The following is a 20,524-nucleotide window of genomic DNA, read 5'->3' on the forward strand; positions in this document are numbered from 1 at the left end:
CAGAATAAAAGTGCTTTCCTCTTGAGGGTATTACCCATTGCAGGGGACGTTAGCACAAAAAATAAATCATAGTGCAGTACTTTGTATAAAATCAAGCGTGTTTTAATACAAATCGCACTTACAACATATAAGAATAAAAATCACATGTAAGGTCTCCTTTCACGTAAACAGCACTGGAACACAGTAGATATATCACCAAACTCCTGTTGATGTGCTCAGGATGGGGTTCAGCAACCACAGTTCCGGATTCTGCAGGAGCCTCTCCAAGGTGGTAATACCGCGTCCGTGGATGTCCGATCGAATGGGAGACTGAAATGCCACACTTAACGCGTTTCGGACCTCACTGGGTCCTTCATCAGAAGTGGAGTCAGACTCCGTGTCGACATCTGTGTCTACCATCTGAGCTAGCAGGCGTTTATGAGCCCCTGACGGCTTCTGAGTCGCCTGGGCAGGCGCGGGCTGAGACCCCGGCTGTCCCAAGGCTGCTGCGTCATCGAACCTTTTATGTAAGGAGTTGACACTGTCGGTTAAGACCTACCACATATCCACCCAATCAGGTGTCGGCCCCGTCGGGGGCGACACCACACTTATCTGCCCCTGCTCCGCCTCCACGTAACCCTCCTCATCAAACATGTCGACACAGCTGTACCGACACACCGCACACACACAGGGAATGCTCAGACTGAGGACAGGACCCCACAAAGTCCTTTGGGGAGACAGAGAGAGAGTATGCCAGCACACACCACAGCGCTATATAACACAGGGATTTACACTATAAAAAGTGATTTACCCAATAGCTGCTTAAATATCTTATTTGCGCCTAAATTTATGTGCCCCCCCTCTCTTTTTTACCCTTCTTGTATCAGGATACTACAGGGGAGAGCCTGGGGAGCTGCTTCCAGCGGAGCTGTGAAGGGAAAATGGCGCTGGTGTGCTGAGGAAGAAGGCCCCGCCCCCTCAGCGGCGGGCTTCTGTCCCGCGTTTTATGTAACTTAATGGCTGGGGTTTTTACACATATACAGTTCTCAGACTGTATTATGTGTATTTTAAGTGCCAAAAGGTATTATAATTGCTGCCCAGGGCGCCCCCCCCCCCCCCCCCCCAGCGCCCTGCACCCTACAGTGACCTCAGTGTGTGGTGTGCTGTGGGAGCAATGGCGCACGGCTGCGGTGCTGTGCGCTACCTTAATGAAGACAGGAGTCTTCTGCCACCGATTTCATCGCTTCTCTTCTGTCTTCTGGCTCTGCAAGGGGGACGGCGGCGCGGCTCCGGGAACGGACGATCGAGGTCAGGCCCTGTGTTCGAACCCTCTGGAGCTAATGGTGTCCAGTAGCCTAAGAAGCACAAGCTAGCTGCAAGCAGGTAGGTTTGCTTCTCTCCCCTCAGTCCCACGTAGCAGTGAGTCTGTTGCCAGCAGATCTCACTGAAAATAAAAAACCTAACAAATACTTTCTTTTCTAGCAAGCTCAGGAGAGCCCACTAGGAGCACCCAGCTCTGGCCGGGCACAGATTCTAACTGAGGTCTGGAGGAGGGGCATAGAGGGAGGAGCCAGTGCACACCAGATAGTACCTAATCTTTCTTTTAGAGTGCCCAGTCTCCTGCGGAGCCCGTCTATTCCCCATGGTCCTTACGGAGTTCCCAGCATCCACTAGGACGTCAGAGAAATTATATTTGTTTTCATGACTTTTAATGTCCTACATTGGAATTGCAGACAGGAGTGATATTGGGATGCACCTTATAATAAACATGGGGGGAGATGTTTCAAGCCTTGGAGGAAGATAAAGTAAATTAGTTAATCAAGAGCAACCAGATTCTAATTGTCATTTAAAAGACTGTGCTAGATAAATGACAGAAGCTGATTGGTTACTTTGGACATTATCTCCACTTTGGACCTGATTCAGAGGTGGACGCAATGGTGATGTTTGCGCATTTGGAAGATGTTTTTGTTCTACGCACGCGTCCCAATTGATTAGCGACGGTGCTCACAGTGAGGAGTTGGATGCAAAGTGATTGACAGTCATTGTGCATATATATGGGAGGTAACAAGGAGGCTTCTTGCCAAACGTGGGCAAAACACCAGCATGTTTTGTGTGTGTCACAACCAGCGTCTGCATCTTCATTTGGACAGTCCCTGGCGTCTTAGTTCTGATGGACATTTCTAGCAGCCATAGGGCTACTCAGATGGTCGATGGTGTGACCGTTGTGTGACCAATGTTGCTGATGGTGCATCTTTGATCTTTGTATGCAAGCATGCTGACAGATGGTGGGAGTCTTTGTACAAATCCCAGCAGCTGTAGCATTAGCATGCTTTCACAGTACCGCTGTGTACGAAGACGCAGTCAAGGTGGGATATGCATGTCCACTTCTGAATCAGGCCCTTTATCTCTCTCCAAGGCTTGATACATCTTCCCTATTTCAGTTTATTTTCACTTGAACTATGGCCCTCATTCCGAGTTGTTCGCTCGCAAGGCGATTTTAGCAGAGTTACACACGCTAAGCCGCCGCCTACTGGGAGTGAATCTTAGCTTCTTAAAATTGCGAACGATGTATTCGCAATATTGCGATTACAAACTACTTAGCAGTTTCAGAGTAGCTTCAGACTTACTCGGCATCTGCGATCAGTTCAGTGCTTGTCGTTCCTGGTTTGACGTCACAAACACACCCAGCGTTCGCCCAGACACTCCTCCGTTTCTCCAGCCACTCCTGCGTTTTTTCCGGAAACGGTAGCGTTTTCATCCACACGCCCATAAAACGCCGTGTTTCCGCCCAGTAACACCCATTTCCTGTCAATCACATTACGTTCGCCGGAGCGAAGAAAAAGCCGTGAGTAAAAAAACTATCTTCATAGCAAAATTACTTGGCGCAGTCGCAGTGCGAACATTGCGCATGCGTACTAAGCAGAAAAACGCTGCGATGCGAAGAAAATTACCGAGCGAACGACTCGGAATGAGGGCCTATAATCTTTCTGCTGGTAGAAACCTATGGCTATATTTACTAGTGATGAGCGGATTCGGTTTTACTCGGTTCTCAAAACGGCATCTTATTGACTCACGGATGTCACGTGTTTTGGATAGCCAATAAGATGCCGTTTTGAGAACCGAGTAAAACCGAATCCGCTCATCACTAATATTTACTAAACTTCGGGTTTATAGAAGTGGAGATGTTATGCATAGCAACCAATCAGGTACAAGCTATTATCTTCTAGAAGGTGCTAGATAAATGATAAGTAGACACTGATTGGTTGCTATGAGTAACATATCCACTTCTAAAAACCCACACCTTAGTAAATAATATACCCCCTAGTCTGTACGGATAGCAGACCAAGGTTTCCTGGGCAGTCCAATGGGGATGCAGTTAAAATGCCGGCTGTCGGAATCCCGGCGTTCAGGATACCGATGCCGGAATCCCGACAGGCGACAATGCCACCTACCGGAATTCCAGCACAACAGGGCTAATCCCACAATACCCTTAGAGCGGGAAATAGAGCCCGCAGCATGGTGAGCGCAGAGAGCCCGCAAGGGGACTCTTAGCCCTCACCCCATTGCCGGCATTATGGCAGATGGGATGCCGCTGTCGGGATATGGACAGCCGGCATCCCACCCGCCGGGATAACGTATCACACCCGTCCAGTGGTATAATGAGTGGTATAATGAATATTTTACCTAACGTTTACAACCACTGTATAACCTAATACAGCTATGGCCATGACAAAGCATCGCAGCTTGGGCTTTGCTGCTCAAAGAAGAAGTTAATTCAGTTTGCCTTTTACTTGGTCAGCAAAGCAGTGCACAATAATACCGTATATTAATGTTGGTGCAGCATTAGTACAGAATATATTATAAACTGTAACAGGTACTCCCTTTATCCTGTAGGTGGACTGTGTCTCTTTGCCTTAGCCACATTGGTATTAGACTGTCTAACACTGGGGTATTACCATGAACTGTATCAGTGCACCCCAATACTGGTCACCTCTTTTCCCATTGTTCAGGCCGTCTTTACCATCATACAGGTGAGAGACAACTAAATGCAGGCTGATGTGATGTTAGGTCATTGAACCATTAAAATTTGGGGCTGAAACGGGATATAGTCATTTGGGCAACAATAACAATGTCGACAGTCAAAATGTTGACATGCAGCATGTTGACATGTAAAATTTCAAAACATTTTGTGAATGAGGACATTAGAGTTAAGATGCTGGACGGGAGGTATGGGTTAGGCACTAGGGGGAGAATTAGGGTTAGGCTGCTGGACAGGAGGGTTCGGTTAGGCACTAAAGGGAGGGTTGGGCTGCTGGACAGGAGGGTTGATTAAGGCACTAGAGGGAGGGTTAGGCTGCTAGACAGTATGGTTGTGTTAGACACTAGAGGGAGAGTTAGGGTTAAGCTGCTTGACAGGAGGATTGAGTTATTCACTAGAGGAAGAGTTAGGCTGCTGGACGGAGGAGTTAGGTTAGGCACTAAAGGGAGGGTTAGGGTTAAACTGCTGGACAGGAGGGTTGAGGTATTCACTAGAGGGAGGGGTTGGGTTAGGCTGCTGGATGGGAGGGTTGGTTTAGGCACTAGAGGAAGGGTTAGGCTGCTAGACAGGAGGGTTGGGTTATTCACTAGAGGGAGGGTTAGTGTTAGTCTGCTGGACAGGAGGTTTGTATTAGGCCAGGGATGGGGAACCTTCGGCCCTCCAGCTGTTGTTGAACTACACATCCCAGCATGCCCTGCAACAGTTTTAGCATGGCCAAATAGCAAAACTGTAGCAAGGCATGCTGGTATGTGTAGTTCAACAACAGCTGGAGGGCCGAAGGTTCCCCATCCCTGGATTAGGCACTAGAGGGAGGGTTAGGGTTAGGATGCTGGTCAGGAGGTTTGGGTTTGGCACTAGAGGGAGGGTTAGGCTGCTGGACAGGAGGTTTGGGTTTGGTACTAGAGGGAGGGTTAGGGTCAGGCTGCTGGAAAGGAGGGTTGGGATAGGCACTAGAGGAAGATTTAGGCTGCTGGATGGAAGGGTTTGGTTAGGCACTAGAGATAGGGTTAGGGATAGGCTGCTGGATGGAAAGGTTTGGTTAGGCACTAGAGGGAGGATTAGGGCTAGGCTGCTGGATGGAAGAGTTGGGTTAGGCGCTAGAGGTGGATAAGAGTTAGGCTGCTGGATGGGATGGTTGAGTTTGGCACTAGAGGGATGGTTAGGAATATGCTGCTGGAGGAGAGGATTGTGTTAGGCACTAGAGGGATAGGGATACAGTTAGGCTGCTGGACGGGAGGGTTGGGTTAGGCACTAGAGGGAGGGGGTTATAGTTGGGCACTAGAGGGAGGGTTAGTGTTAGGCTACTGGATGGAAAGGTTGAGTTTGGCACTAGAGGGAGGGTTAGGGTTATCCTGCTGTACAAGAGGATTGTGTTAGCCATTAGAGGGAGTTATAGTTAGGCTGCTGGACGGGAGGATTGGGTTAGGCACTAGACGAGGTAGGGTTAGGCTGCTGGATGGGAGGGTTTGGTTAGGCAGTAGAGGGAGGATTAGATGTCTCTGCTGGAAGAGAAATTGACATGACCACCAGGATCAGGAAGACACAGCTGGAGCCACTGCAGCTGTTGGGAGCAGGTAAGTTACCATTGGGTCACCAGGAACAATATGTAAACATTCTTACATGTTGATATTTCATCAGTGTTTACATGATGAATGTTGACATAGACAATCTCGACATTATGACCATGTCAACATTCTCATCCCCCCCCCCCCCTTTAATATCATTAAAATGAGATTCATGATAAATATGAGACTTGAGCTGGGGTCTCTGGGTTTTTGGTTCATAACTTATAAACACTGCATTCAACCTTCTCCAAGGATAGAGACAGAATAGGTGCAATAAAAAGCAACTTTTTTCTATTAGTGTAATCTGGATAGGGGGAGATGTGTCAATCCTTACTAAAGAGGACCAGCGGAGAGGTTATCCATAGCAACCAATAAGCTTCTAGCTATCATTGTATAGAATGTACTTGATAAATGATAGGTAGAAACTAGGTAGGTAAAAGCTATGGGCAATATCTTCAACTGTCCCAATCGTTTATTGACTTGTTGAGATACAGGCTCCTATACAGCTCCTCTGTGGTTTTCCTTCCAGGTTTCTCTACTATCATTTTATGCCAAAGTCTGCATACAGGAGAAGCAGCACGTGAACAGGTAATTGTGTGAAAGTATTCTGTTACCATGTTTCAGTCTACCTTTTCTAGTATTTATTTTATCCCATAATTAAACCGCTGTACAGTGCAACTCTTCTCTTCATTATAGGTTTGGTCTGATGCATACCCTTGCGACAAACATATTAATGTGGATGAGCGTTGTCCTGGATGAGTCCATGAAGCAACTGGAGGAAATTTATGATATTCAAAAGAAGAAGATGAACATCTTAGAAAGTAAGATCTGCCTAGAAGAGTTAACACTAGTCTTCCCAGAACTTTATATATAATACACTTATATTACAGTATTAGTTGTTATACTGTAGTTTTCTCTTTGCTCATTTCATTAATACACTTGCGATGACACGTATAGCCATCTTTGTTCCTATTCCAGCTTCTGAAGTACATACTAACAGCTGTGTCTGCGCCACTGATCTTTGCCACATCTTCTATGAAGGAGCAGCTTACCTACACCCCTTCAATATTGAATTCAGCCTCTTCTCCTCCACAATGTTGTACGTTCTGTGGAAGAACACAGGCAAGGTGACTTGTACTGCAACAGTTGTAGGACACAGCAGAGTCACTCTTCACATCAATGGGGCCTTTGTAGGTCTGATTCTAGGGGCTTTTGCCATCTCGGCAACATTTGGTGTTATGATTAGCTTTGGTGTTCTTGCAAAGTCTCCAGAGACGGTTCCAGAGGCATTGCGTATCTACTACCTCTTCAACTCAGTGCTCCTATCTGCAATGTTCATTGCTTCTGTAATTGGAATTGTAACATGCAGACTTCAGAAAGGATTTTTATTTGATGACAAGTCTAAGAGTGTGGTCAGAAGCCTGGACATTACACTTCTGATGGGAAGCTCTTGTGGTCCACTGATGGTGTCTGTGTTCTCGTTAGTGGCCATATTCTTCCTGCACATTGAAGGAAACCTCTACGTTCTAGATCTTTGTTTTTCTCTCTGTAAAACCATCCAGATACTTGGCCAAAATCTCTTTATAACCGAGGCCCTATATTCTGGACCAGCTCAAGATAAATCTGATACATCAAAGGACTGGGTCTTTTCTATATCTCAAGGTTCAGCTAATGAAACCATTAAACACACTATAAGCAATGTGTCCACAGAGTATGAGAGTAGAAGCTCAAGCTCAGAACATGGGGCTAGTGTAAAGAGTTCCAAAATGTTGGTGGACTTGCGTGCAGATGTGCCTAAGAATCAGCAGGACAGAAGCAGTGTGATGGACGTTCTTGGCACCAGACACTCATTAAAGGATGAGCAGAAACAGTCCTTTATTACAACCCGAAGAAAGATTTTGCAAAACATATCAATCCTGTTAATCTGCTATAATATATCGGTAAGTACATTACTAGATAAATAGATACTGTACTGTTAAATTATAAAAATGTTACAACCCCAACCCAGTAGCATAAATGTACATTATTATGAAATATCAACTGGGTATTTATAACAATTTTTTACATACAGGGTACTGTATGTAAAAAATACACTTGGCTCTGATGTAACCCTTTCTTATAAAATTGTGAGAGAGGTAAGTGACCCCCTGTCCTACATGCGGGCCGCAGTGTCCTGTGGTGGTGATAGGAGTTGGGAGGCTCCCTCTCTGCTTAGCAGTGAAAAGATGTTGGCCCTCATTCCGAGTTGTTCGCTCGCAAGGCGATTATAGCAGAGTTACACACGCTAAGCCGCCGCCTACTGGGAGTGAATCTAAACATCTTAAATGTGCGACCGATGTATTCGCAATATTGCGATCAAAACCGAGTTAGCAGTTTCTGAGTAACTCCAGACTTACTCTGCCTGTGCGATCAATTCAGTGCTTTTCGGTCCCGGCTGACGTCATAAACACACCCAGCGTTCGCCCAAGCACTCCCACCGTTTCTCCAGACACGCCTGCGTTTTTTCCGGAAACGGTAGCGTTTCCTGCCACACGCCCCTAAAACGCCGTACATCCGCCCAGTAACACCCATTTCCTGTCAATCACAATGCGTTCTCCGGAGCGACGAAAAAGCCGTGAGTAAAATTACTTTCTTCTTAGTAAAGTTACTTGACGCATGCGCAGTGCGAACATTACGCATGCGCACTAAGAGAATTCTCACTGCGATGCGATGAAAAATACCGAGCGAACAACTCGGAATGAGGGCCGTTATGCACATGTGTACCGCATCTATTCACTGGGAGAGAGAGAGACTGGGGGCATGACCTGCAGCTCACAGAGCGCTGTACATGCCCCCACAGACATGAAAATAGGGGTGAGTCTTGTGATCGCGGCACTCCCCATGAGGTCATTACCTCTTTCTGTGAGGTCACACCCCCTAATTTCGGGTGCGCATGCAGCTGATCCTCTCCCCCCTCCCCTGCCAAAGTTGGGAGGTATGGTATACTGTCTTGAGAATTATTAATAAGTGCCAAAATCGTGTTTTCACTATAAACTGCTGTGAAATACAATCACGTCTACATCTGTTATGTACCAATTCAAAATCAAATGGGAATATTCTTTTCTGCAATAGTTCAAATGGATATGATAATATAATATAGCTACCTTATTTCTTTTAACATAACTGATTCTATTATTCTTATTATTAAAATGTTGCAGATTTATAGCTTATATAATTTATATAATGTTAAAGATTTATACTTTGCTGACATTTAATGACAAAAACAATGTTTGCTTAACATTATCATTGCTCTGACTCAGGGATGTATCTAGGGGTCCGAGCACCCCTGGCAAAGTAAGGGACTGGCGCCCCCTCCCCATATTTGAAATAGGGGTGTGGCCACACAATACTGTCATCAGGTGTGTGTATATATATATATATATATATATATATATATGAGAAAAAAGTGGATGCGAGAGCGCACAGATAACGTTAAAGAGCTACACAAGCTGCATGTGATGAGTGGTATAATATTATAAGAGTGAAAAAATTAATGCTTAAGTGTTTATAAATTGACACTCCTCCATATAGTAATGAGTGGCAGCAACCTTAATCAGTGTGATATGTGCTTGGAAACACATATAGAACGCGAATTTAGAAAGTGAAGAAAAGGGCGCCTTCTAGTGTCTCAAGTGCATAGTGTGAAGACCAAGATTGATGAATGGACACTACTTATCCGATACAGTCTTTCTTCGGTCATATGACCATTATGGGTATGACATAGAGATGAGCGGGTTCGGTTTCTCTGAATCCGAACCCGCCCGAACTTCATGGTTTTTTTCACGGGTCCGAGCAGACTCGGATCCTCCCGCCTTGCTCGGTTAACCCGAGCGCGCCCGAACGTCATCATGACGCTGTCGGATTCTCGCGAGACTCGGATTCTATATAAGGAGCCGCGCATCGCCGCCATTTTCACACGTGCATTGAGATTGATAGTGAGAGGACGTGGCTGGCGTCCTCTCCATTTAGATTATAAGAGAGAGAGATTTACTGGAGTTTAGGACTAGGAGGAGTACTGTAGAAGTGTAGAGAGTGCAGAGAGTTTACTAGTGAGTGACCACCAGACAGTGCAGTTTATTTAATATATCCGTTCTCTGCCTGAAAAAAGCGATACACACAGTGACTCAGTCACATACCATATCTGTGTGCACTGCTCAGGCTCAGCCCAGTGTGCTGCATCATCTATATATATTATATATCTGTCTGACTGCTCAGCTCACACAGCTTATAATTGTGGGGGAGACTGGGGAGCACTGCAGTGCCAGTTATAGGTTATAGCAGGAGCCAGGAGTACATAATATTATATAGTGAGTGACCACCAGACAGTGCAGTTTATTTATATATCCGTTCTCTGCCTGAAAAAAGCGATACACACAGTGACTCAGTCACATACCATATCTGTGTGCACTGCTCAGGCTCAGCCCAGTGTGCTGCATCATCTATATATATTATATATCTGTCTGACTGCTCAGCTCACACAGCTTATAATTGTGGGGGAGACTGGGGAGCACTGCAGTGCCAGTTATAGGTTATAGCAGGAGCCAGGAGTACATAATATTATATTAAAATTAAACAGTGCACACTTTTGCTGCAGGAGTGCCACTGCCAGTGTGACTGACCAGTGACCTGACCACACTGACCACCAGTATAGTTAGTAGTATACTTATATTGTGATTGCCTGAAAAAGTTAAACACTCGTCGTGTGACTTCACTTGTGTGTTGTTGTTTTTTTTATTCTATAAAAATAAAACTCATTCTGCTGACAGACAGTGTCCAGCAGGTCCGTCATTATATAATATATAATATATACCTGTCCGGCTGCAGTAGTGATATATATATATTTTTTATATCATTTATCATCCAGTCGCAGCAGACACAGTACGGTAGTTCACGGCTGTGGCTACCTCTGTGTCTGCACTCGGCAGGCAGTCCGTCCATAATTGTATACCACCTAACCGTGGTTTTTTTTTCTTCTTTATACATACATACTACTACGACATCTCTTTATCAACCAGTCTATATTAGCAGCAGACACAGTACAGTACGGTAGTTCACGGCTGTGGCTACCTCTGTGTCTGCACTCGGCAGGCAGTCCGTCCATAATTGTATACCACCTAACCTTTTTCTTTGCATCATGTGCTGATTGGGGAGGGTTTTTTGGAAGGGACATCCTGCGTGACACTGCAGTGCCACTCCTAAATGGGCCCGGTGTTTGTGTCGGCCACTAGGGTCGCTAATCTTACTCACACAGTCAGCTACCTCATTGCGCCTCTTTTTTTCTTTGCGTCATGTGCTGTTTGGGGAGGGTTTTTTGGAAGGGACATCCTGCGTGACACTGCAGTGCCACTCCTAGATGGGCCCGGTGTTTGTGTCGGCCACTAGGGTCGCTAATCTTACTCACACAGCTACCTCATTGCGCCTCTTTTTTTCTTTGCGTCATGTGCTGTTTGGGGAGGGTTTTTTGGAAGGGACATCCTGCGTGACACTGCAGTGCCACTCCTAGATGGGCCCGGTGTTTGTGTCGGCCACTAGGGTCGCTAATCTTACTCACACAGCTACCTCATTGCGCCTCTTTTTTTCTTTGCGTCATGTGCTGTTTGGGGAGGGTTTTTTGGAAGGGCCATCCTGCGTGACACTGCAGTGCCACTCCTAGATGGGCCCGGTGTTTGTGTCGGCCACTAGGGTCGCTAATCTTACTCACACAGCTACCTCATTGCGCCTCTTTTTTTCTTTGCGTCATGTGCTGTTTGGGGAGGGTTTTTTGGAAGGGACATCCTGCGTGACACTGCAGTGCCACTCCTAGATGGGCCCGGTGTTTGTGTCGGCCACTAGGGTCGCTTATCTTACTCACACAGCGACCTCGGTGCAAATTTTAGGACTAAAAATAATATTGTGAGGTGTGAGGTATTCAGAATAGACTGAAAATGAGTGTAAATTATGGTTTTTGAGGTTAATAATACTTTGGGATCAAAATGACCCCCAAATTCTATGATTTAAGCTGTTTTTTAGTGTTTTTTGAAAAAAACACCCGAATCCAAAACACACCCGAATCCGACAAAAAAAATTCGGTGAGGTTTTGCCAAAACGCGTTCGAACCCAAAACACGGCCGCGGAACCGAACCCAAAACCAAAACACAAAACCCGAAAAATTTCAGGCGCTCATCTCTAGTATGACATAGAAGAAATAAAACAAATATAACATAGCGCGTACAGTGTTCATACCATTGTTGCTCAAAGAACTGGTTGTATACATCAAATTACATTAGAAAACCTTTTAAGGGCAAATATGTCCCTAAATTTTTGTAATCCACAGCCAGGGATTTAAAGGTTTCTCTTACGTCCTAGAGGATGCTGGGGACTCCAAAAGGACCATGGGGTATAGACAGATCCACAGGAGCTTGGGCACACTATAAAGACTTAAACTGGGTGTGAACTGGCTCCTCCCTCTAAGCCCCTCCCCCAGACCTCAGTTAGACTTTGTGCCCAGGAGTGAATGGACACACACTAGGGGAGCTCTACTGAGTTTCTCTAAAAGACTTTATGTTAGGTTTTTTATTTTCAGGGAGTCCTGCTGGCTACAGGCTCCCTGCAGCGTGGGAGTGAGGGGAGAGAAGTCAGACCTACTTCTTCCTAGTTTAAGGGCTCTGCTTCTCAGGCTACTGGACACCATTAGCTCCAGAGGGTTCGATCACTTGGTGCGCCTAGCTGCTTGTTCCCGGAGCCGCGCCGTCACCCCCCTCACAGAAGCCAGAAGACAGAAGCCGGGTGAGTTTTAGAAGAAAAGAAGACTTCAGTAACGGAGGTAACATGCGGCGGTCGCGTTGCGCTTCATGCTCCCACACACCAACGGCACTCACAGGGTGCAGGGCGCTGGGGGGGGGGAGCGCCCTGGGCAGCAAGTTACTGAGGCTCTTTAAACACAAAAAGGCTGGCTTGAGTTGTTATTCAGTGCCCGGGCACCGTGTCCGCTACCCCCGCCAGCATATCGCAGCGGTCCCGCTGCGCGCCATTGCTCCCACACACCAACGGCTGGTATCGGGTGCAGGGCGCAGGGGGGCGCCCTGAGCAGTATGTTTTACATTATTTTACGCTCCCAGTACACATATACAGTTGGTAGCCACTGTATATATGACATATACCGGGTTTACTATAGTGGACTACCGCGCGCCGATAAGGGACGGGGCTTAGCCCTCACAGAAAGAGACAGCGCCATTTTAAGCAATGTCCCCGTCAAATCATGTGTACAGCACAAACAAGGGGGGGGGGGGGCACATATATGTTAGTGTTATGTAGGAATGTATAACACTATTTAATTTGGAAATGGGCATGTACTCTTGGTTGTGTATACTCTCTGTGTGCTCCCTGTCAGATATACACTTGTGTCGACATGAGTGAATGTTCTGTTACTAACGCCTCTGGGGTTCGTTGTTGGCATCGCCGACACCTGTTTGGTACTTGATAGAGTAGACACTGAGTCAACAGATCGGTTGTGTTATACTTGTTCATAGTAAACACGGTATGGGAGACACAGTAGTATGTTGGTGACCCTGTCGGCACCAACTGTTATTACCGGGTGTAAATTGACATGCTGTAACCAACTTATACCTGTATATATATTTATATGTATTTATATGGGTCGGTTCCATGAGTCTGTAGCTCGAGCACAGACATGGTTATTAAAATTATATACGTATAATTCCCTCGGATCCCTCGGGGTCACAAGTATGTTATTTTGCCTGGTTACTACTCCCTGCTGTCGACGATTACTAGGTTTTCTGTCGACTATAATGTTTACTGGTAGAGCCACAACTGCGGATTCAGTACATGGTCATACACATTCAGAACACATTAATGTCACTTGGGTCCCGGAGGTTCCAGACAATCCGCTTATATGTATGTTATATATATATATATATATATATATATATATATATAGGTAGGATATGTGTGTATATGTGTATTACAATATGTATATTCATCTTATGATCTATAATGAATGCTGAAGTAATAGTATTCTCTCTCATGTGCTGGTCGCTCTGTTGATAAAGCTCTAGGTCGACCGTGACGAGTGGGTCTCCCGTCCTCTCAAGGAGTCCGAATGTTTATTCTTTTCCCGCTGCGGAGAGAATACGGTGAAAGTCAACTCCTAGTCGACACGGGGTCCTGTCACAAAGGATCGGATACAGGAAGCTAACTGATATTTTATTTCTATTCTTTGGACTTATTTCCATTACATGCACATGAGGGAGTGTTTCTATTCGGAGGGACAACCGATATAATTATCCTGCAGAGATAGGGGATTTTCCTTATGTTGGGTCTTCTCTATACATCGCGGCAGGCTGCAGTGCGTATACAGGAGGTGACCGGGGAAATGCTGAGGCTGACTCCGAGAGATACTGGAGTTGTTTCCCTGGGGCGGTGTGCCGCTGTTTGGGGATGCCTTAGTTCAGTCAATCTCGGCGGATACTGCTGGTAAATCTAACTTAGTGAGTTAGATTCCCTCACAACGGTTGGTGACGCATTCCTTTGTGGGATGCAGTCCCTTTAACTAGTTCAATACCGTTCTTTTTTCCTTTTCTGTGCAGATGGAAGGTGAAAAGGTAAGTGTTCTGCAGCCTTGTCAGGTTCGCAGAAGCGGTTGTCGTTTTCTGTTTCTCACACATCCACCACATGGTGCTGAGTCTACCTGCCTGGACCCCACTCCGGTGGGGACTCGTCTGCTACCTTTCAGTTAGTCCGGGAATAGACCAGGACCCGTGAGTTAGTTATAGAACCCAGAGGGGGACTGTCTGGAGTTACAGATGTTTCCCCTCACTGATTTTCTGATAGATCTTACCGTTTCCCCTCTGGAAGGGGAGGTAATACGCGACGCCACACCAGAGGTGCGTCAGGTTCAGGGCCTTGTCCTCCTGTCCCGGTTATTAAAAAAAAAAAAAACTTTACATGCGTTGTTCTACGCATTCAGATTACCTGGAGGGATTGCCAGGATGGTGTTTGCCATTTCACTGGGGTGATGGTAGTATGATGGTTTTCTTTCAATAGTAAGAGCCATTGTTATTCTGTACTGAGATGTTCGCCTGATTGAGGCGAGGTCAAGAGACAAGTGGTGCAAATCGTTGTTTTTTTCTCTGACTGTTCTTCAACACAGGGAAGGGCTGTTGTTCCCAACGATGCAGATGTCGGAGGTGGTATCAGGGTAGATACTGAATGGTTGAGGTTCTGTGTTTTCCTGTGGAAAGAGGTCTGGGGATCCTGAGTCGGATCAGATTTGCAGTGCCAATCCATCTATATGTTCCGTTGATGAAGAAGTTGGGTGCGGCCTAAGAGGCCTTTTCGGTGAGCAGGTCAATTGCCAGAGTGGGAATGTGGTCCGGGTCTCACCGGCACATGCACCGGAATATAATTCTAATGGCCAGGATATCGCTCCTGTGGTGTCTGCTCAGTTCTCACCTCCTAGAGGGACGAAGGTTCGGGATCCAGGATTAGATCCTGGTGTCCATGTATGCCGATCTCCGAGGCTGGGGAGCAGTCCTTGCATGGGAAGTATTTCCAGAGGAAAAGGTCAAGCTGCGAAGCTTGTCTGCAATAAGCTTTCTTGAAGTAAGAGCTATTTTCAACGAACATATTCTTCGTGATCTGCCCGTATTAATTCTGTCGGACGACTTGACAGCAGTGGCGTAAGTAGGCCGCTAGGGCGGAACAAGGAGAAAAGCGACAATGGCAGAAGCTGAAATAGTTTTCCGCTGGGTGGAAAGACTGGTAAACGTTATATTAGCAGTCTTAGTTCCAGACGTAAACGACAGAGCAATTGATTTCCTCTGCAGACGCGCTCTCCATCCGGGAGAAATACTGTCTTCATCGAGAAGTTTTACAGAAGTGACAAGTCTTTGAGGAGTGCCTCAATTGGACATGTTGGCGTCTCGCCTCAACGAGAGACTTCAGGAATATGGTTCCAGGTCAAGGGACTCTCAAGCTATAGCAGTGGACGCCCTCGTGACACCTTGGGTGTTTTCAGTCGGTCTATGTGTCCCCTCCATTTTAACTCTGCTGAAGGTGATAAACGTAAGAAGAACAGAGGTTCTGGCGATCCTCATTGTTCCGGCCTAGCCAAGGAGGGCTTGGTATCCAGTTCTTCATTTATTCATAGAAGATCCCTGGCCTCTTCCTCTACGGGAGTAACTGTTACAGCAAGATCCGGGCGTGTTTCAGGACTTACCGCGGCTGCGTTTGATGGCGTGGTGGTTGAACGCCATATCCTAGTCTGATCGGGTATTCCAAGTGAGGTCATTTCCACTTTTCTTCAGGCTAAAAAGGAAGTAACGGCAAAGACTTCACACCATATTTGGCGTAAATATGTGTCTTGGTGTAAATCTATGAAGCTTCCTACGACGGATTTTCAGCTGAGTCGTTCTTCTCCATTCTTTGCAAGCAAGTGTGGATGCGGGCCTACAGTTAGGCCCCGTTTCAGGGTAGTTTTGGCCTTGTAAATTTCCTTTAAAAAAAAAAAAAAAGAATTGCCCACCTTTCCGGAAGTTCAGACGTTCGTGAAAGGAGTACTGCATATCCACCCTCCATTTGTGTCCCATTGGCACAATGGGCTCTTGACGTGGTGTTGCGTTCTTGTGTCTCACTGATTGGGACCTTTATTAAAGGTTGTGTTCAAAATTCTCTCTTGGAGAGTGGTCATGCTTTTGGATTCGGTGTACTTGTTCTACGGCTGGATTGCCATTACCGGAGTTGGGGGAGACCCATTCTACTAGGAAGATGAACTCTTCTTGGGCGGATGCACGAGGTGTCTCAGCGGGTTAACTTTGCCGAGCGGCTAATTAGTCCGGTTTCAAACACCTGGGCTAAGCTCTACAAGTTTGATACCCTGGATGATGGGGACCTCATGTTTGCTCAATCGGTGCTGCAGAGTCGTCCGCACTCTCCCGCCCGTTCTGGAGCTTTGGTATAGACCCCATGGTCCTTTTGGAGTCCCCAGCATCCTCTAGGACGTAAGAGAAAATAGGATTTTAGTACCTACCGGTAAATCCTTTTCTCCTAGTCCGTAGAGGATGCTGGGCGCCCGTCCCAGTGCGTACTGTGTCTGCAGTTATTGATTTTAGTTGCACTTTGTGGTGTTTCTTCTCTGTCAGGCTTTCGCTGACGTTGTTCATGCTATGGCATGTGGTTTCTTATTGTTGGTTGGGTTGGCACACTGGTTGTGTTACATATTCTCTCAGCATATGGCTGTATGGTTTTCATACCGTGGGCTGGTATTCTGTTGAAGGCCATGTCTTGCGGTATGTTCGTGGTGTGAGCTGGTATGACACTCACGGTGTTTAAATGATAAATTCTTTCCTCGAAATGTCCGTCTCTCCTGGGCACAGTTTTCTAACTGAGGTCTGGAGGAGGGGCATAGAGGGAGGAGCCAGTTCACACCCAGTTTAAGTCTTTATAGTGTGCCCAAGCTCCTGCGGATCCATCTATACCCCATGGTCCTTTTGGAGTCCCCAGCATCCTCTACGGACTAGGAGAAAAGGATTTACCGGTAGGTACTAAAATCCTATTTTTTCACAATTTTATTACAACAAATAAATACAAATGGTAAAAATGCAAGCGTACAAGATAAAAGAGAAATTTTAGCTTATCTGTCCACATAAAAGATCGGATACATCCTGTCTCCAATAATTCTTTCTTAAAACAGTGGTAAAAATGCAAACGTACAAGATGAATAAATTTAAAAAGCTTATCTATCTGTATAGAGGTTCAGGTACAGCAGTCCCAACGCGTTTCGTCAGTGATTTGACTTCATCATGGGGATCAACCTTTTATATATATATATATATATATATATATATATATATAGGTATTGTTTGCAGGCGGCACTCACGGACTTAGCTCAAATAAATGACCCGGACACTCCTGGGTATCATACCCAGGAGTGTCCGGGTCATTTATTTGAGCTAAGTCCGTGAGTGCCGCCTGCAAACAATACCTATACTTCACACAGACCACACCGGGCAAGATGCTGCAATTATAACAGCGGAGTGCCGAGTATACCTGCTACTTTATATATATATATACATATATATATATATATGTTTGTTTTTATATATATATATATATATATATATATATGTTTATATATATATATATATTTATATATATATATGTATGTATGTATATATATATAGTGGATAGATATTATTGCGGAACTCAGAGTCTTAGCAAAAACAAACGTATATTGTAAAATCACGCCATACCAACGTTTCGAGGCAGGCACGCCCCTTTGTCAAGGTGATGAAAAACTTGACAAAGGGGCGTGCCTGCCCCGAAACGTTGTTATGGCGTGATTTTACAATACACGTTTGTTTTTGCTAAGACTCTGAGTGCCGCAGTAATTTCTATCCACTGTACTAAACGACACTCTGGAGGCACCGGAGCAACTATTGTTTGGGAGTTTGGAGTGCCGGCCCGTACATCACCAATATGTATATATATATATATATATATATATACTAGGTGATTCATCGCGCCCTGCGGGCGCTCTTCACACCGTCGTAAGGGGCTACGCCCCCGTAACCCCTATATAAAGGTGAAGGTCTAGAATAGTAGTTGTCAAATGTATTGTGGTGGACTGTTGGTTTTGATGTTGGTTAAATGTTGTTTGGCAAAAGGGAAATGTGATGGTGAATGGTGTGTAGGGGGTTGTGAGTGTGTGAAGAGTGTGTGTAGGGTACGATGTAGAGAATTAGGATGGGAATGATATGTAATGAGTGGGCAGCTGGGGAGGGGGGTTATTGGAGGCTACATGTTGGGGATTGGGGTGGGGGGTGCGGGCTGCTTGTGTGCTGCGGCAGATGACAGGCTGGATGAGGTGGGTTGGGGTTGTGGGGTGCGGCCGGCCCCCGTACGGTGGGTCATGAGAGGCTAGAGGTGGGAGCTGGGGAGGGTGGTTAGCAGAGGCTGGATGTGGTGGGTGGATCTGGGGGGTGCATGCAGCCCCCGTGCTGCGGGTGATGACAGGCTGGAGGTGGAAGCTGGGGAGGGGGGTTAGTGGAGGATGGATGTGGTGGGTCGGGTGGGGAGTGCGTGTGAGAGGTGGGAGGTGTGGAGGGGGGTTAGTGGAGGGTGGATGTTGGGTGTGGAGGCTGCTCCCGTACAGGGGGTGATGACAGGCTGCAGGTGGGAGCTGGGGAGGGGGTTTAGGGGAGGCTAGCTGTGTTGGTAGTGGGGTGGGCGGTGCAGGCTGCTCCCGTGCTGCGGGTGATGAGAAGCTGCAGGTGGGAGGTGGGTAGGGGGGTTAGTGGAGTGTGGGTGTGGTGGGTTGAGGTGCGGGTGGCTCCCGTGCTGCGGGTGATGAGAGGCAGTAGGAGGTAGCTGGGGAGGGGGGTTAGTGGAGGCTGGATGTGGTAGATCGGTGTAGGGGGTGCGTGTGAGAGTGGGCAGCTGGGGAGGGGGGTTATTGGAGGCTACATGTTTGGTATCGGGGTGGGGGGTGCGGCCTGCTTGCGTGCTGCGGCCGATGAGAGGCTGGATGAGGTGGGTTGGGGTTGTGGGGTGCGGCCGGCCCCCGTGCGGTGGGTCATGAGAGGCTAGAGGTGGGAGCTGGGGAGGGTGGTTAGCAGAGGCTGGATGTGGTGGGTGGATCTGGGGGGATCCAGGATTAGATCCTGGTGTCCATGTATGCTGATCTCCGAGGCTGGGGAGCAGTCCTTGCATGGGAAGTATTTCCAGAGGAAAAGGTCAAGCTGCGAAGCTTGTCTGCAATAAGCTTTCTTGAAGTAAGAGCTATTTTCAACGAACATATTCTTCGTGATCTGCCCGTATTAATTCTGTCGGACGACTTGACAGCAGTGGCGTAAGTAGGCCGCTAGGGCGGAACAAGGAGAAAAGCGACAATGGCAGAAGCTGAAATAGTTTTCCGCTGGGTGGAAAGACTGGTAAACGTTATATTAGCAGTCTTAGTTCCAGACGTAAACGACAGAGCAATTGATTTCCTCTGCAGACGCGCTCTCCATCCGGGAGAAATACTGTCTTCATCGAGAAGTTTTACAGAAGTGACAAGTCTTTGAGGAGTGCCTCAATTGGACATGTTGGCGTCTCGCCTCAACGAGAGACTTCAGGAATATGGTTCCAGGTCAAGGGACTCTCAAGCTATAGCAGTGGACGCCCTCGTGACACCTTGGGTGTTTTCAGTCGGTCTATGTGTCCCCTCCATTTTAACTCTGCTGAAGGTGATAAACGTAAGAAGAACAGAGGTTCTGGCGATCCTCATTGTTCCGGCCTAGCCAAGGAGGGCTTGGTATCCAGTTCTTCATTTATTCATAGAAGATCCCTGGCCTCTTCCTCTACGGGAGTAACTGTTACAGCAAGATCCGGGCATGTTTCAGGACTTACCGCGGCTGCGTTTGATGGCGTGGTGGTTGAACGCCATATCCTAGTCTGATCGGGTATTCCAAGTGAGGTCATTTCCACTTTTCTTCAGGCTAAAAAGGAAGTAACGGCAAAGACTTCACACCATATTTGGCGTAAATATGTGTCTTGGTGTAAATCTATGAAGCTTCCTACGGCGGATTTTCAGCTGAGTCGTTCTTCTCCATTCTTTGCAAGCAAGTGTGGATGCGGGCCTACAGTTAGGCCCCGTTTCAGGGTAGTTTTGGCCTTGTAAATTTTCTTTAAAAAAAAAAAAAAAGAATTGCCCACCTTTCCGGAAGTTCAGACGTTCGTGAAAGGAGTACTGCACATCCACCCTCCATTTGTGTCCCATTGGCACAATGGGCTCTTGACGTGGTGTTGCGTTCTTGTGTCTCACTGATTGGGACCTTTATTAAAGGTTGTGTTCAAAATTCTCTCTTGGAGAGTGGTCATGCTTTTGCTTTTTGGGCGACCGCAAGGCGGTTGTCGGAAGTAGCGG

The 20,524-nt window shown here is 46.7% G+C and overlaps 1 protein-coding gene across 1 annotated transcript in view; it reads left to right on the forward strand.

Annotated features, from left to right (window-relative positions):
- Positions 1–20,524, forward strand: part of LOC135058160 (proton channel OTOP2-like) — a 54,857-nt gene that overhangs the window by 11,727 nt on the left and 22,606 nt on the right. Inside the window, exons 4-7 of the mRNA XM_063963738.1 lie at positions 3,874–4,010; positions 6,113–6,171; positions 6,280–6,404; positions 6,562–7,523. Of these exons, the coding sequence (XP_063819808.1) occupies positions 3,874–4,010; positions 6,113–6,171; positions 6,280–6,404; positions 6,562–7,523 (1,283 nt within the window). The remainder of the gene's footprint in view (positions 1–3,873; positions 4,011–6,112; positions 6,172–6,279; positions 6,405–6,561; positions 7,524–20,524) is intronic.

This window comes from Pseudophryne corroboree, chromosome 3 (genome assembly GCF_028390025.1).
Source record: "Pseudophryne corroboree isolate aPseCor3 chromosome 3, aPseCor3.hap2, whole genome shotgun sequence".
NCBI classification, from domain to species: Eukaryota; Metazoa; Chordata; class Amphibia; order Anura; family Myobatrachidae; genus Pseudophryne; species Pseudophryne corroboree.